Consider the following 18,657-nt stretch of genomic DNA (forward strand, 5'->3'; position numbering starts at 1 on the left):
GGGGCCTGGCGCGCGGACAGCACGCGCCGTGCCCGTTCGGGCGGCGGGGTCTCGGCGGGCTGCGGGTTGCGCGCCACAGCCCTCCTCCGAGGCGGGAGGGGCGCACGGAAGAGGCGCGAGCGGGCGGCAGCCATGTTTGTGGCGCGCAGCATCGCGGCGGACCACAAGGATCTCATCCATGATGTCTCTTTCGACTTCCATGGCCGGCGGATGGCGACTTGCTCCAGCGACCAGAGCGTCAAGGTGCGCGCGGCGCCTTCGGTCGGGGCCGAGCCTCGAGGAGGGGGCGTGGAAGGGCTGCTCAGAGAACGGGCACTAGTCCCGATCTTAGGGCACGCCGCCAGGCACCAGGCCTTGAGCCAAACAGTCAAGGCGGGAAAGCCCCAGGCGCGAGGCCTGGGTCACTGGGTGGGGTGGCATGCGAGCACCCGGCGCACGCTGTCATCTCCGGGCGCCGGGAAAGCCCTGTCCGCCGTCTTATTGTGGGGTCACGGCTGTCTGGCGGGCCGCGCCCCCGTGTGTCTGCGCCGCGCCGGCGTCAGCCCGCGTGCGCGCTCCCGCCTCCTGCGGCGCAGGGTGCGTGCGACGGAAGGCGGTGGGTGCCGGCGAGGTGCGCCTGCGGTCGGTCCGCACCGCGCCGGGGAGTCGGGGGCTTCACATTCTGGGTGCCTGTGGGGTCCCCTCAGCTCACTGATTACGCGAAGAAAGAAAAATACAAATCGTTTTCATCCAACGGAGTTCTCTCGTTGCTATTAGGAATGGGAGTATTTGTTGCTTTAAGTTACTGTCAACGGCCGTAGGTTTCTGACAAGCGGAATGTCTTTGATAGGGGGACATTTAGGATTTAGACATCTAAGAGATACAAGATACGTGATAATAAACTTGAAGATGAAAACTGGAGTCTGGATTATTTGCATTCTTGACAATTCCAAAATAGCTGAACATCTGAAGGGTAGTTTTTTAATATTCAAGTTTGATACCAGTGATCCTTAAAAAACAATTACTATAAAAGTAAGTTACTGTTGAAAAACCATACTGTTGAGAGTAAATACCACATGAAAAAATTATTTCAACTACATAACTTTTTTTACAGTGTATAATTCTGTGACAAGTACACTATTTACCTTGTTGTAAACCTTTTCATCATCCTAAATAGAAACTACCCAGTAACCTATTCTTTCTTGTCAACAGCCCCTAGTAACCACTGTTCTACTTTCTATGAATTTACCTATTCTAGTTATCTGGTTTATTTCACTTAACATAAGGTTAAAGTTGCGATGGTAGCATGTTTCAGAATTTTATTCTATTTTAAGTCTGAATAGTATTCATTGTATGTACTTAACCGCATTTTGTTTGTGCGTTCATCCATATGCCCTTTTGGCTGTTGTGAATAAGGCTGCTACGAACATTGGTGTACAAATACCTGTTTGAGTCCCCAGTTTCCAATTTGGGGAAATGTTTCTTATATAGTCATATATGAAAGTCATAAATCGGATGATAGGCATGGTCTCAGTATATTGATTAAGTATGTATTTAATTTATACTCTATATAACAGCATGAGATGAGTTGTATTGATTTATAAAGAGGCTGTAAGGGAAGAGGTTTTATTCCCAGAAAGTTTATTTTTTAAAAGATTGATTTATTTTACAGAGAGGCAGAGGAAAAAAAAAGAGAGACAGAGGTCTTCTATATGCTGGTTCACTCTCCAAATGGCTGCAGTGCCTGGAATTGGGCCAATCCGAAGTTAGGAGCCAGGAGCTTTTTTTGGGTCTCCCACGTGGGTCCAAGGGGCTCCAGGACTTGAGCCATCTTCCACTGCTTTCCCAGGCCATAGCAGAGAGCTGGATCAGAAGAGGGGCAGCTGGATCTTGAATCGGGCCCATATGGGAGGCCGGCACCGCAGGTGTCGGCTTTACCTGCTGTGCCACAGTGCCAGTCCCCAGAAAGGTTTTTAAACTTAGAGTAATAACAAATTATATGTTTATATTTCATTAGTTTTTCTTCATTGTATTATGGCCTTATGTCCATTTCTTTCAGAGTGCTTTTTCTTACTAAAGAACCATGTACTTATTTTTACATGTGTGAATGTACACTTGCATTTGTACAATGTATATATATGTATTTTTCTGTTTATAAGTTATAAACTTTTCTACCATTTTAGAAAGAATTACAGGCTTATTTCTATCTTACTACTCATTAATGTTTATTGATTTCCTCTGTTCTTTTTCTTTTAGTGTTTTAAATAGTTATGGACACACACACATGTGATCCTCACATACAAAATTTTATATTGCTGCTGTGTCATAATGATTACCATTCCTAATGGCTTAATGTTTAATAATTGAACATACCACACTTTTTTTTGTTAGCTACCTATTACTGGGTCTTTTAGTTCCATTTGTAGTTAATGTCTGTCAGGAATAGCTTTGCAATGCAACTCTGCATTAATTTAATTTAGCATTTTATATGTTTTGAATGGTTTCCTTAGACTAAGGAATTGTGAGATTGCCTTTTTGTAGGTTGTACCATTGACACTGCCAGTGAGAATATTGATTTGATGTGTGATTGCCCATGTTGCACATTATCACCACTTTTTTTAAAATTTACTACCTTTTTTTAAAAAGATTTATTTATTTATGTATTTGAAAGGCAGAGTTAAAGAGAGACAGAGAGAGAGAGAGGGAGAGAGGTATTCCATCTCCTGGTTCACTCCAAATGGCTGCAATGGCCAGAGCTGTACTGATCCCAAGCAAGTTTTTTCTGTCAGTTGTGGATGTGTGCAGAATGATGACAGTTTGAGTAGCCAGACATTCCTTACCAGCTGAGGTGGAATAGGGTGGCTCTCTTATTTTAGCTCCACGGTTTTTGCATTTGATTCTTGCTGTTGATGATTTCACTGTTTAAAATGGTATTCAAGTGTAGTGCTAGTTGCTGTCTAGTGTTTGTAAGAACAAGAAGGCTGTGATGTGCCTTTCAGAAATAATGTGTTACATAAGCTTCGTTTAGAAGGTATAGTGCAGTTGGCTGTGATTCAGTGTTGATGAATCAACTATATATATTGAATAAGGTGTCTATAAACAAAGACACAGAAAATAAAATTATGTATTATTTGGTTGACAAAACTGTTAAACCAGAGGCTCACGGGCCCCAACTCTGTATTCCCCCAGGGTCAGTGTTTCAGTGGTCAAGGTGATTTAATAGAACATAGCCGCTGTGAATAACGAGACTCGACTATAGCTGTCATAATCTTTGTTACCTGCTAAAGTTTAGGCTCCTGGCTTCTTCAGTGCTTGGCCCAGTGTCCTTTACCTTTTTGAAGTTCTTGATACTTTAAAGTTGTTGTTGTTGTTTTTTATTTTATTTACTTATTTGAGAGGCAGAGAGAAAACACAGAGAAAGACACAGACACACAGAGTAGAGCTCCCATCTTTGGTTCACTCCTCGAATACGAGCAGTGTCCTGAATTGGGCCAGGCCAAAGCTGAGAACTCAATCCAGGTGTCCCATTTGGGTGGCAGAAGCCTACATATTCGAACCATCATTGTTTGTTACTAGTGTCTGCATTAGCAGGAAGCTGGAGTTCAGAGTCAGAGGGAAGTATTGAACCCAGGCACACTGGTACAGGGGACATGGTTGTCTTAACCAGCATCTTAACTACTGGACCAATTGCCCGCAAATTTAATAAATATTTGATTGAAGGAGTTTTTACCTACTGGTTATATTCTTTTGTGATTTTTACCTCCACTTTGCTCATATGCCCATTCATTCTAATATAGTTTCTATCAACTTATGGAAAGTTTTCTGTATAAAATACTTGCTTTTTCTTTCCTTACAGGTCTGGGATAAAAGTGAAAGTGGGGATTGGCATTGTACTGCTAGTTGGAAGGTTGGTATTTATCATTACAGTGATTTTTAAAAGTTAAAATTTTTATCATTTATTTGATAGTATTAAGGACTTGCTGTTCAGCTTTGAAGAAATTATGAAATTTATACTCTGGAAAAGTTCTAGAAAGGTATTTTATATATTTTTTGAGGATTTATTTTGTTTGAAAGGCAGAGTTAGAGCAAGCAAGAGAGAGATCTCTGTCCTCTGGTTTACTCCCCAAATAGCCACAATGGCTGAGGTTGGTGCTAGGTGGGGCTAGGCCAGGCAAGGCTGAAGCCAGGAGCCAGGAGATTCATCTGCGTCTCCCACATAGATGCAGAGGCCTAGGGACAAAGGCTGTCATCTGCTGTTTTACCAGATGTATTAGCAGGGAGCTGGATTGAAAGTGGATTAGCTGGGATTCAAATTGGCATCACTGTTGCACCACAACGCTGGCCTCTATTTTACATTTCTTAAAGTACAAATACATTTCGGGGAATTTTAAGTGTATGAAAATCTATAATTCTGTAGCCTAAATAATTATTAGCTTTTTAGAATATATTTTTTACTTTTTCCATTACATATATATATTTTAAAGATTTATTTATTTATTATTTGAAAAGCAGAGTTACAGAGAGGCAATGGGTAAAGCTGCCACCTGCGATGCTGGCATCCCATATGGGCACCAGTTCATGTCCTGACTGCTATACTTCCAATCCAGTTCCCTGCTAATGGCCTAGGAAAAACAGCAGAGGATGGCCCAGATGCTTTGGCCCCTGCTATCCACATGAACAACCTGGAGGAAGCTCCTGCCTCCTAGCTTCAGCCTGGCCCAGCTCCAGCCTTTGTGGCTATTGGATGGATGGGCCAGTGAATGGAAGACATCTCTCTCTCTGTGGCTCTTTCAAATAAATAAATCTTTTAAAAACAAAAGTTTATATATTTGAAAGGCGGAGTAACAGAGATGGGAAGACACATACACACACACACACACACACACACATCTTCCATCCAGAGAGGGAGAGGTCTTCCATCCGCTGGTTCACTCCCCAATTGGCCGCAACGGCTGGAGCTGCGCCGATCCGAAGCCAGGAGCCAGGTGCTTCTTCTGGGTCTCCCACGCGGGTGCAGGGGCCCAAGGACTTGGGCCATCTTCTACTGCTTTCCCAGGCCATAGCAGAGAGCTGGATCGGAAGTGGAGCAGCTGGGTCTCAAACCAGCACCTATATGGGATGCCAGTGCTTCAGGCCAGGGTGTTAACCTGCTGCACCACAGCGCCGACCCCTCATAAGTGTTTTTTTATGTCTTTAAAATAGCTTCATAAAACATCCTATAAAATTTGCTTAATGGGTCTTTTTGTTTTTTTTTGTGTTTTTTTTTTTTTTTAAGTTTTATTGATTTATTTGAAAGAGTACACAGAGAAAAGAAGAAGAAGAGAAAGAAAGGGAGGGAGAGAGAGAGAGAGAATTGATTTTCTATTAGCTGGTTCACTCCCCAAATGACCACAATGGGCCAGGCTGGGCATCCTGTGGGTCTCCCATGTGGGTGCAGGGGCTCAAGCACTTGGGCCATCCTCCTCTGCTTTCCCAGGCTTATTAGCAGGGAGCTGGGTATGGAAGTGGATCAGCTGGGACTCAAACCGGTGCCCATATGGGACGCCAGTGCTGCAGGCAGTTTCTTTCCCTGCTGTGCCACAGCTATAATTATCTACAATTTACATACTATAATACTTAATTAAAATGTGCCAGTTGGTGATTTTAAGTATATTCCCAAAGTTGTGCCACCATTGCAGCTTTCAGAGCATTGTCATCACCCAAAAAGGAAGCCCATTTAGCGGTCTCCTCCCAGTTCCTCCCCCCTTCAGTTCCTGATAATCACTAATCTACTTTCTATCTCTGGATTTTGAAGTGAATAATTTTGATTAATCTGATTTTACTTATTTTTTTAGGTTAATGTTTCCTATAGAAAGAATTTAAGAGTAAAAAAAAAAGTATGGACTCACAAGAATCTCTGTTTCAAAAGTTGATTAGGCTAAATTCTGAAGCCGGTGTCTAACTCTTAGTATTAGAAGTAATCAACTTTATCCTGCTGGGTTTTTCTTTATTAGTAAAAAGCTGGAGGAGCTTGACTCCAGAAGAGCCACAATCCTAAATATAAAATGACTTTGAAAGGCTGAAAAATTCTAGAATTGAACTTTTATTTAAATAGCTTTCCTTTTTGAAGTCAAAATATCTGTATGTTTCCTCAAGTAAAACCTTGTACATGTGAAATATAAGTTCAATGTTTGCATTTGTCGGGGTGTGGGGAGGGGTGGTGGTGAGAAGAAAAGCACTGGGATATTGATTACTTGTTTGATTTTTACTCTGCAGACACATAGTGGATCTGTATGGCGTGTGACCTGGGCCCATCCTGAGTTTGGACAGGTTTTGGCTTCCTGTTCTTTTGACCGAACAGCTGCTGTGTGGGAGGAAATAGTAGGAGAGTCAAATGATAAACTGCGAGGACAGAGTCACTGGGTAAGACATTTGTTAGTAGTCTGGGGTGGGTGGTGAGGTGGGGGCCACCTGAGCAGCCAAGGAGCATCAGTCCTACCAGTACCTCAGGCTCTTGATGCAGTGTCTGCTGCTACCTTCTCTTTTCTTTCTCCCTTATTGTTTTCTACTTGCCTATTTTATTAATTTGAAAGGCTGAGAGAGAGAGAGAGAGAGAGAGAGAGAGAGAGAGAGAGACAAACAGATAAACAGACACAGCAATAGACAGAAACCTTCTGGTCAGTCCCTAAATGCCTGCAGCAGTTGATTGGTCATGTAGAAGCCAGGAGTCCAGTTGACCATATAGGGAAGAATTATTTCTAGAATCTGTTCTATTACGTTGTTCTGTAAGTCCTTCGTGCCAATACTGCTCTGTTGTGAATACTGAGCTTTGTAGCTTGTGTGCTATTTATACTGTTTCACAACTTTTGTCTTACTTAGGGAGCAGTTAGTTTGATTGCCTTTGTACTGGGGAGTTTTTAAGGCTAACAGCTTCTTGCAAAGAGAAAAAACAGGAAACTGAGAAGGGATTTTTCTAGCATTCCGTTTGAGGTGTTTCAGTTTAATATTCTACAGATCGGGTTTAGGAGTCGTGGCATATAAAGAAATTTTCTTCTAACTTTAAGGTATTTATTTATATTTAAACAACTCTCATTAGTACATTTATTTCCTCAAAATTATGTTGATATTCTCTTTGTGGACAGAAAGTTTTCTAAGATTTTATCTTTGAAGTTTATGTGATACTATTTTTTGAAGATTATTTATTTGAAAGGCAGAGTTTCAGAGACAGAGGGAGAGACAGAGCGAGCGAGATTCCATCTACTGGTTCACTGCCCAAAAGGCCACAATGGCCAGGGCTGGGCCAGACTGAAGCCAGGATCCTGGAACTTCATCTGGGTCTTTCTCGTGGCTGCAGGTTTTTGCTGCTGCTCTCCCAGGAGCATTAGCGGGAAGCTGGATTGGAAATGGAGCAACAAGGAATTGAACCGGTGCTCATATAGGACACAGATATCACAGTCTGCAGTTTAACTTGCTGCTCCACAACACTAGTTCCATATATGTTATTGTTTTAATGTTGAAACTCCTTATTTTGGTAACAAAGTCAGTAAATTATTTGTAAATTTTATTGACATTTTCACTTAAATATCCTATATACTGCTAGAAAGTAGCTTTTAAATATGATGTTGGAATTCTGCAATTATTGCCAAAGCTGCTTTGTACAATTTTCTTGGTCTCTATTAAATGCCTTCATTTAAAAGGATAGTAGTGGTCCAAGTGGGATTAACTGACATTTTGTGCTTGAGAGAAGAGAAGTTAAATGCTCTCCATTTATCCATTTATTGATAAAGGATCTTAGTTAATTAAATATATTACGTGCAGCGTGCTTTGCATTACAGTTGCCCATAAGAAAATTCAAACATTTTCTGGTTTTGTGATCTATCTGCTTAAGAGAGGTTACTTCCATAAAGTTAGGTTCTTTTGTTTTTTTTTTTCTTTACAGGCAGAGTGGACAGTGAGAGAGAGAGAGAGAGAGACAGAGAGAAAGGTCTTCCTTTGCCGTTGGTTCACCCCCTAATGGCCGCTGCGGCCAGCGCACCGCGCTGATCCGAAGGCAGGAGCCTGGTGCTTCCTCCTGGTCTCCCATGTGGGTGCAGGACCCAAGGACTTGGGCCATCCTCCACTGCACTCCCAGGCCACAGCAGAGAGCTGGCCTGGATGAGGGGCAACTGGGACAGAATCCAGCGCCCCGACCGGGACTACAACCTGGTGTGCCGGCGCCTCAGGCAGAGGATTAGCCTAGTGAGCTGCATTATGTTAGGTTCTATTAGACTCACTTTCTTTAGCTTTAAAGGGAATACTTAATTATAGCTAACTAATTTTTAGTGGTTGCCCAGTAGATATGCAGTATTTTGCCATGAGCTTTGTAGAAATTGAGGCTTAGACAGATGTTAAGAAACTTTTTTGAGGTTATATACCTAGTAAATGGTTGTGTTGCTTCTGTGTGATTCCAGAGCCTATGTTCTTTCCACTCTGTTGTGCTTGCTTTCTGTACATAATTTAAATTGTTTATTTTTTTCAGGTTAAGAGAACAACTCTAGTGGATAGCAGAACATCTGTTACTGATGTGAAATTTGCTCCCAAGCATATGGGTCTTATGTTGGCAACTTGTTCAGCAGATGGTATAGTGAGGATATATGAGGCCCCAGATGTTATGAATCTTAGCCAGTGGTCCCTGCAGCATGAGATCTCATGTAAGCTAAGCTGTAGTTGTATTTCTTGGAACCCTTCAAGGTAAGCTTACATATCAAACCTCTGGGACAATATGATTCAAGTAAAACAAATTAGTAATTTTTTCTGAAATTTATTTATTTGTTTGAAAGAGTTAGAGAGAGGGAGAGATAGAAAGAGAGATCTTCCATCTGCTGGTTCATTCCCCAGATGGCTGTACTGGCCAGCCCTGGGCCAGGTTGAATCCAGGAGCTTCTTCTGGGTCTCTGGGAGTGGCAGGGGCCCAGGCATTTGGACCATCTTCCGCAGTTTTTTCCAGGCCATTAATAGGGAGCTAGTGGAGGTCATTAGTGGAGCAGCTAGGACTTGAACCAGTGCCCATATGGAATGCTGGCACTGTAGGCAGTGGCTTTACCTGCTATGCTGTGATGCTGGTCTCAAATAAGGAATTGTTAAGGTAGGGATTTCATGGTTTATTCTCAAAAATAAAATATGTAGAGTAAAACCTCTCCTTTTCCCAACCCTTTGTGTGTCATGTCTCACCCTATTTCCATTCCACAGAGGAAGCTGACCACTGTAAAAACTTTAGTGTGAACCTTCTGGGCATTTTCTGTGTATATAACTAAACATTTAATGTATTCATAAATGCACAGATAATATTCAGCTACTTCTAGGGTATATACTAACATGTATAGAGAGACACAGAACACACAGATGCATATATGCATTCATATTTTCATTTTTGAAATCTGCTTTGTTTACTTACAAGCATACTATGGGGCATTTTTCCATATATTAGTATAGCCAGCCCCATTACATTCCTTTTTGACTGCTATGTAGGGTGTAACTGTATTAATATAGTTGCTATTGTTGCTTTTTTTTTTTAAGATTTATTTATTTACTTGAAAGGAAGAGTTACAGATAGGCAGAGGCAGAGGCAGCAAGAGAGAAGTCTTCCATCTGCTGGTTCATTCCCCAAATGGCCACAATGCCTGGAGCTGGGCCAATCCAAAGCCAGGAGCCAGGAACCTTTTCTGGGTCTTTCATGTGGATGTAAGGGCCAAAGGACTTGGGCCATCTTCTACTGTTTTCCCAGGCCATAGCAGAGCTGGATCGGAAGCAAATCAGCCAGGACTTGAACTGGAGCCCATATGGGATGCTAGCACAGAAGGCAGTGGCTTTACCTGCTATGCCTCTATAGTTGGTATTTATTAGTCCATTTTTAAAGGGTCATTTGGTGAAAAAAATTGAAATTCAAAAGAATACAAAATGAGGGGCCGGCGCCGTGGCTCACTTGGTTAATCCTCCGCCTGCAGCACCGGCATCCCATGTGGATGCCGGGTTCTAGTGCCGGTTGCTCCTCTTCCAGTCCAGCTCTCTGCTGTGGCCCGGAGGGCAGTGAAGGATGGCCCAGGTGCTTGGCCCCCTGCACCCGCATGGGAGACCAAGAGAAAGCACCTGGCTCCTGGCTTTGGATCGGCGCAGCGCTGGCCGTAGTGGCCATTTGGGGAGTGAACCAACGGAAGGAAGATCTTTCTCTCTGTCTCTCTCTCTCTCACTATCTGTCAAAATAAAAAAAAAATACAAAATGAAAGAAATTTTGCCTATCTTGTAAAAACAAAATGCTGTTTATAGTTCTGTTTTTAGACTTTAATTATGATCATCCCGGTTGTATTTTTAAATGACTTATTCCTCTTGTTCTTACCATGTTATCTTTTTATTTTAAATATTTATTTATTTGAATTCAGAGTTACACAGAGAGAGAGAGAGAGAGAGAGAGAGAGAGAGAGATCGTTCGATCGATCGATCTTTCATCTGCTGGTTCACTCCCCAGATAGTCACAACAGCCAGTGCTGAGCCAGGCCAAAGCCAGAAACTGGGAGCTTCCTCTAGGTCTCCCATGTGGGTGCTGGGGCACTTTCCCAGGCACATTAGCAGGGAGCTATATTGGAAGTGACGAGGTGGGACTCGAACCAGTGTCCACATTTGATGCTGGTGTTGTAGGCAGTGGCTTTATCTGCTATGCCACATGCTGGCCCCAGTGACCAAATCTTTGAGAAGGAAAATTGCTAAGACCTCTCAGTTATCTTTCTTTTTAGGAAGATGAGGTTAAAAACAATCTAGAAGATAGTGTTTTCAGTTCCTGTGTGTAACGTTGCCAAGTACAGACGCTTGCAAAGGTGGCTGCATTGAGGGTGTGGCATCTCATTGTAGCAACAGGATGACTTACAGTTTGTCTCAGCTCCAGTGTTTAAATTGTCTGAATTAAAGGTATTGTGATTTTATAATTATGTAAACCTACTTTATTCTTCATTTCTAGCTCTCGTGCTCATTCTCCTATGATAGCTGTAGGGAGTGATGACAGTAGTCCAAATGCAATGGCCAAAGTTCAGATTTTTGAATATAATGAAAACACCAGGTTGGTACTGCTTTTATTTTGATTGTTGAGAACTGCATTTACTTTTTGAAGTGTTGTTTCTTTATTCAGTAACAATTCATTACATATTTACCAATTTCCTCTCATGTGCCAGGTTCTGTGCTGGGTTCTGGTAATACAGGGTTGATTAACAAAGAGGAAAGGATAATTGCTCTCTTAGTGTTTACCATCTTGGTAGGGAAGCCAAAAATAAAAAGTGAATTTTATGAACTCAGAGAATCAGTGTGTTGAGGAAGTTATATATAGGGGGACCACATCTAGTTTTGGGGCCAGGAAGGTTCATTTAGAAGATAGCTGTAGGACAAGTAGAAGTGAGCCAGAGAGGGCTGAAGCATTCCAAGTGGGTTGGGGCTGAGGTTCTGAGTTTGTCAAAAACTTCCAGACTGCTGGTTTGTTCCCCAAATAGTTAACTGGAACTGAGTGGATCCAAAAGCCAGGAGTCAGGAGCTTCTTCTGGGTCTCTCATGTGGGTGCAGAGGCCCAAGCACTTGGGCCATCCTCTTCTGCTTTCCCAAGCGCATTAGCAGGGAGCTGGATAGGAAGTGGAATAGCCAGGACTAGAACCAGTGCCCATATGGGATGCCTGCATTGCAGGCTGGGGCTTTAACCCACTGTGCCATAGTGCCAGCCCTCTACCTCCTTTCTACATGTAAGGTTATGTGCTTCTATTTTGTCCATGATATTCAATGGAAGACACAGAAGAACCTGTTCTAGTTATAGATCTAGAGCCTGAACTGTGGGATGAAATGGACTTCGGTATAGTTGCTTTTTATCACCACTTAACAACAAAATTCCTATTGTTATCATTTTTACTTTTCTGTTTACATTAAAATATTTTGGAAATTGAATATTCCTTTCTTAAAAGGTGGCAGTGGGCATAGAGAGAAGTAGACCATTTGAGAATCAGAAGTATTATCAGCAGATCTAGGGAATGATTGGGTGTGGACAGTGAGGGAGAAGGGAAAGGTATCAAAATGATTGCCAGGATTCTGACTTACTTCAATTGGTAGTATATAGAATAAATTTTGGAAATGGGTAATTTGGGTGGAATATGGCAGCATGTGGAAATCAATTAATTTTGTCATACCGATATGTAAGTTTGTGCAAAACCTGAGAGCCATAAGCATTGTGTCAGGGGTGCTTATTCTTATGGGAGAAAAGATGGATCAGCAGGGGAATCAGGTGGATTTCACAGGTGCTAGGTAGATTTCCTGGGTACTGGGTAAGGTAGGAAGCAGAGGAAAGGAATTAGTGCGATCCACAGCAATTTAGAATGCTACCATTTGGGTTTCCAAGGTGCTGTCCAGTAGAACTTGCTGTGGTGATGGACATGGTCTATATCTGTGTCATCTTATGTAGTGGCCATTAGCAGCTTGGATCTATGGAAACTTGAAATGTGGCCAGTGCAACTGAGGAACTGAATTTATTAATTTTTATCAATGGCAATTTAATTTTAAATAGGCACATGTGGTTAGTGGCTACTATACCGACCAGCCAAGTTCTAGAATATAGGAACCTCCTGTTAGAGCTCTGAGTTCTTCATTCTTTTTGGTATGAAAGCTGAGAGCCAGCATCTGGTGGTTCCAGGAATTTTTGGCTTGTGAGAGCATCATTCTAGTCTGTTTCTGTGTTCCCATGTCTACCTTCTCTTCTTTTTTTCTACTGGTCATTGATGATCTCATCCTGAGATCCTTAATTACATCTGCAAAGACCCTTTGTCTAGGAAAAAAAAAGTTAACATTCCCTAGTTCTGGGGGTGTGTACTTTGACATACCTGTTTTGGGGCCATTGTTCACCTCAGTTACTACTTGATTATGAGTAGTCTGAAAAATGACTTGAGGTACATTGATGGATGGATTTTTATGAATTTTGTTTCTGAAATTTTTGAGGCAAACTGTTGTTTTTTTCACTAGGAAATACGCAAAAGCTGAAACGCTTATGACAGTCACTGATCCTGTTCATGATATTGCATTTGCTCCAAACTTGGGAAGATCTTTCCATATTCTAGCAATTGCAACCAAAGATGTGAGGATTTTTACACTAAAACCTGTGAGGTGAGCTTTGAGGATTGGATTCTTTAATGAACATTTTGTGTATAATTGACTTTGCAATGGGAAATTAAGTACAGATTTATATTCTCTTGTTCTGTTTAGGCTAATACTAACCATGAATTGGATCATCACAATATAATTGATACTCTATAAATACTTATTTACATATTTATTATTAAAGATTTATTTATTTGAAAGGCAGAGTAACAGAGAGGGAGAGAGACAGAATCTTAAAACCTCTGGTTCACTTGTAAATGGCTGTAACAGCCAGGGATGGGCCAGGCTGAAGCCAGAAGCCAGGAACTCCGTCCAGGTCTACTACATGGGTGGCAGGAGAAATACACTGCTTTCCCAGGCATATTATTAGGGAGCTGGATTGGAAGCAGAGCAGCTGGGACTCAAACCAGTGCTCTAACATGGGATGCCAGCATTGTACATGGCAGCTTAATCTGCTGTGTCAGTGCTGGTCCCTTTTATTTGTTTCTGTCATGCAGCAGTCACTAAATATAATTTATGTGCTAGGATCACTCCAGGTCCAGGGAATCAGATAAAAAAGACACCATCCCAGCTGAAAGGCTAAGGGGTAGGGGAATCTAGATATATACGTTATTATAAAATAATGTGGTAACTACATGAGACTATTTGTATTTTTTACTTAGCAAGTATATATATTAAGAAAAAGAAACTTTACTTAGAATTCCTCAGAAAATTATTTTTATTAACAGGAAAGAACTTACTTCATCTGGTGGGCCAACAAAATTTGAAATCCATATAGTGGCTCAGTTTGATAATCACAATTCTCAGGTCTGGCGAGTGAGCTGGAATATAACAGGAACAGTGCTAGCATCTTCAGGAGATGATGGCTGTGTACGATTGTGGAAAGGTAAGATTTAGGAAAGGAGTGATTATTGCTTCATATTTCTACTCAGACTTTTAACTTAAATGTAAACTCTGAAATGTTTTGGAAAAACTCTTTTGCAGTTACTTTTTTCTTTGTTTAAGAAATTTTTGCAGTTGCTTTTAAATTAGTCTAATTAATTTATATTATGTTGAACATCATTTCACCTAGTTCATAGCAATTAAGGACTGTGTTGCTTTTCAAGTTTTGTATGGTGCAAAGGAACTTCTAAAACTAATTAACAGAATATGTAGTATCTTCCATAAAAAGATACCATTGCCCACATAGGCAACTAGAGTATCTGCTCTGCAAATTCAGGATAGGACTAGAGTCATCTTTTATTTTATCAAATAATTGCTTTAAAAAATCAGTTCTTAGTAGGAGACAGTGACTTCCTATTTTCTCTTTACAACTCCCTAAAATTTAAGAACCTTGGGGCCCTGATTGTAAGTTTCTTTGGATACCAAGCTGAGGCAGCAGTCTGATCAGCTGACACTGTGATCTCTGGCTTCTTGGTTCTGTACTTTTCCCTGGGTGCTTATCCACCACTGTAATGGGTGGGATCCTCTCCTTCCTATCTGGAATTAGAGCTAAGATAATTTACCCTGTGCAATTACTGTTTCCCAAGTGTAGTTTGGCTAAGCTTCAAGACATCCCATGTTCAATTCCTTTCCTGCTAATACATTTGACCATTTCCCTTTCAGCTAATTATATGGACAATTGGAAGTGCACTGGTATTTTGAAAGGTAATGGGAGCCCAGTCAATGGGAGTTCTCAGCAGGGAAATGTAAATCCTTCCCTAGGTTCAAATATTCCAAATCTTCAAAATTCATTAAATGGATCTTCTGCTGGCAGGTAGGCTATTTTGTGGGAAAATTAGAAATTATCCTTTCAAAATCATTGTAGTAGTTATTTTAAAGGTGTCTTATTTCATAAAGTTTAGGATGGAATGAAGAAATGTACCCATAATTATGACAGAATTAAAAATTTACTCTTACAACTCTGTATTTTGCTTACCTAATAATATTTCTAGGTTGAGATGTCATTAAGCTAAATTTTATTTTGAAATTTAGTGGTATAGAAGTTGAAATGTTTAACAGCCTTAAGATTTTACTTTGCTACTGCAGCATTGAGAAGCGGAAATGCAGTTTAATATTGAGGGTTTTAGTCCTAGATGAGCACTAGTGGTTTTTAGTGCTTCTGCTGTGTTCTGCATTAGGTAAAACTCAAATTTTAAATAAAGGCTTTGTAGAAGAGATTAAGTTAAATGATTTAGCTTTTGTGTTTTTTCGAGATTATAAAAAGAAATGATAAAATGTGAGATCTTGATTTTTAGAATATTTATCATGTTACATTCTTGTTTACAAGAATAAAGAATATTTGATGTGACCTAGTCATTCTTTTTGCTTTCATGTTCAACTTTAAAATATGTATTTGTGAGATAAAATTATTTTAATATGCCTTCATGAATAATTTGGAATAGACTTTAGGAAATTTAATAAACTGTCTTGTTATCTTAAGTAAAAAATTGTGTTTAAAATTTCTAGAACTAATTTTGTTACGTTTTTAGAAAGAAGGTACTACTTAGTTGATTTTGAGGTTTTAAGTATTTGTATCAAAACAATTTCACTTTACCATAGACGATACCAGATTATAATAATGGTTTCATGAAGCAGAGAATGTAGAGTTTATCAAATTTTTTTGTTTTTGGTTTTTGGTTACTGCCTGTACTGCACATTTTTCTAAGTAGCTTTGGGATTTTGATCTGTATTCTTACTGTGTGAATAACCATCTGTGTTAGCTCTGTGATGCATTTCCCTTCTCCATTTGTATTATGTCCTTTAACAGAAAGCACAGCTGAGTACAAGCTAACTGGAGTGACTTTGCTGTTTTGCTGCTTGTTGCATGCACACAGGAATGGAAAGCAAGCTCCTTTTCCCCTTCCCCAGCGCCGTTTGACCTCTCCCAAGATACACCAGCAGCCTGCTTACTACTAAACACAGTTCAAAAGGCCTTTAAACATGCAGTGGAGATAAATTTTTTTTGTACTAGTTTATTGACACTATTTGAAACTTTTGAGATATAAATGCAGAGGCTTTTTGTTGAGACATTGTCACCAAAACAATTTTTTGAAATGTTCTTGAAACTAACTTGGCTTAAAAATTAGAAGAATCATTACTATCCTTCTGAGTAGTGGGGAGGAAGGAAAATACCATTTTACTCCCTTTGGAGAATGTAGGCATGTTTCTTTTGTTTTCTAAAACAGCAAAAATGATGAATTTTTATAATTTTAATTTGAAGATTGAATAAATATCTTTCATAAAGATTGTTTTGAGTGCTAATTTATTTATCTTTTGTAGAATTGCTTTATACATATTCAGTACAACTTTGTCATTTCTTTGTAATATTTAAAAATATTAGTAAAAGAGTAATTAAGTAGTAGTAAGATGAAAGTAATTTGACTGTACAGTTTGTAGCCAAGGTAAGCGTTTGGCATTATTTCATAAAGAATTTGTTAGTAAAATGGAAACATCTTTATAAGTTTCAATTCATATTCACTAAGGAGATAAAAAGTTTATAATATATGCTTGTATATTTTTATGGTTTGATTCCGTAGCTTAATGTTACGTCAGATCAAAATTTGGAAACATAAGAGAAGCAGTCACAATTTTGCTAAAACTGTACATGCAGATTGACTTAACATTCTGTGTCTCAGGATTTTCTTTTTTTCTTTTTCTTTTTTTCTTTTTTGACAGGCAGAGTGGACAGTGAGAGAGAGAGACAGAGAGAAAGGTCTTCCTTTGCCGTTGGTTCACCCTCCAATGGCCGCCGCGGCAGGCGTGCTGCGGCCGGCGCACCGCACTGATCCAATGGCAGGAGCCAGGTACTTCTCCTGGTCTCCCATGGGGTGCAGGGCCCAAGGACTTGGGCCATCCTCCACTGCACTCCCTGGCCACAGCAGAGAGCTGGCCTGGAAGAGGGGCAACCGGGACAGAATCTGGCGCCCCGACTGGGACTAGAACCCGGTGTGCGGGCGTCGCAAGGCAGAGGATTAGCCTAGTGAGTGTGCCGGCGTCGCAAGGCAGAGGATTAGCATAGTGAGCTGCGGCGCCGGCCAGGATTTTCTTAATTTAGTTTGCTGTTTCAATTAGTTCATATCCTCAGCTCTGACCTTGATGACAAAGCTATAAATTCTTACGTTTGCTAAAATTCATTACGGGTAAGTTCTAAAATAGTAAAAGAATAATAGGGCGTAATAATTCTTTGAACCCTTTTACTTATCAAAACTGTAGCAATTCTAAGGTTTTGATTGAGGAATAAATATGTTCGATGATTGTATTTCTTCGGAGTGTGTTGGGAGAGCTAGCCATGCTATGTAGAAGTGTATTTCAGTTGGTTCTCAGTATCATGTATGCACTTAAAAAAAAAAAAAGTGCCAGCTGCTGCTACAGATGGAGCATTGCTCAAAATAAAAAGATCATTGGATTTGTAAATTTACAGAATAGCATCCAATATGTTTCTGAGAGATTACAAAACGTTTTAAATTTATCAGATTAATGTCTTTCTTTGTAACATTCATACTGATAATTTTTTTGACATTTTAACAGATTGTATTTCTTTCAACTTTTCTACACTTGCCTAAGCAATCTTGATTTGAGGCAGGGTCTTGATTTGTGCTATTATGTTCTGTTAGTTTGGCGTGAATATACTAAAGCTTTTTTTTTTCCAGCATGTGTTTTCTCCTTGGTTCTCTTTGTATTTACTACTTTTCTCTTTTTCTTGTGTTTCTTTTTTCTTTTTTTTCCCTGTTGTTTTTGTTTTGTTTTGGTGTTTTGTTCCTGTCTTCATTGTTTCAGGTATTTCTTTCCCCCTGTGGATTCCCCACAGGCTGGATCGAGATGGTCCAGTTATGCCCAGCTCCTTCCTCCTCCTCCTCCTCCTCCTCTGGTAGAGCACTCTTGGGATGCTGACACTGCCAACCTCCAGTATCCTCACCCTCGCAGACGATATCTTAATCCCTTACCTGAGAATGAAGGGGTTTAAAACACTGATTTAACATTAAAAGGCCTTATTCAGATGCTTGTAAATGCTTTCATTCCTGGCCAATTTTTGTTTTTCTTCATTTTCTTTTAGAAGAGTTTTCTAATTTAGAGTCTGTCTTGCATGTATTAGAAGCAGAACACAGCATTTGGAACCTAAACCTGTTTGTGCGTCTGCATTAAAGGCCAATTTGCCTCACTGGTTGCTAACCTTGATGATATGTACAAGTAACATTAACTGAGTTACACACAGTAGCTGACTTCAAAGTGCCTGTTTTGTAAATTTTATTTTGAACTGTTACCATAGTAGTCTTAAAAGTTTTTCATGCGTTATTGTACTGGTTAATGTGAAAGTATATCATTATAACATCTACTTGGCCTTTGAGACATAAGAAATGTTTTTAATTTTACAGGCTCATGTTGCAACTGACTAGTATGTAAAATAAATCATTCCTGTGTATGAAGCAGCAAAACATTAAATGGACTTTTTGGTCTTTTCTTTGTTTCCTTCTAAGTAAATTACCTTTCACTACTTGGAATTACTGTTTCAATCATTAGTGATTATTATCCAAGTAGGTTATTTAAATAAAATATATTTTAAAATTT

The 18,657-nt window shown here is 40.1% G+C and overlaps 1 protein-coding gene across 2 annotated transcripts; it reads left to right on the forward strand.

Moving 5' to 3' along the window:
• Positions 1–18,654, forward strand: SEH1L (SEH1 like nucleoporin). Of its 2 annotated transcripts, none has more exons than XM_008261002.5 (9): positions 1–243; positions 3,836–3,886; positions 6,235–6,381; positions 8,477–8,688; positions 10,946–11,044; positions 12,976–13,116; positions 13,839–13,996; positions 14,716–14,866; positions 15,860–18,654. In XM_008261002.5, the coding sequence occupies exons 1-9, from the start codon at positions 133–135 to the stop codon at positions 15,870–15,872; spliced, it is 1,083 nt and encodes a 360-aa protein (XP_008259224.1). In that variant the 5' UTR covers positions 1–132; the 3' UTR covers positions 15,873–18,654. The 2 variants fall into 2 exon arrangements, with proteins under 2 accessions (XP_008259224.1, XP_002713559.1); XM_002713513.6 differs by having other exon boundaries at positions 17,869–18,654.
• Positions 18,655–18,657: the final 3 nt, after the last annotated feature.

This window comes from Oryctolagus cuniculus, chromosome 10 (assembly GCF_051225735.1).
Source record: "Oryctolagus cuniculus isolate XC-2025 breed Fujian yellow rabbit chromosome 10, ASM5122573v1, whole genome shotgun sequence".
Taxonomy (NCBI): Eukaryota; Metazoa; Chordata; class Mammalia; order Lagomorpha; family Leporidae; genus Oryctolagus; species Oryctolagus cuniculus.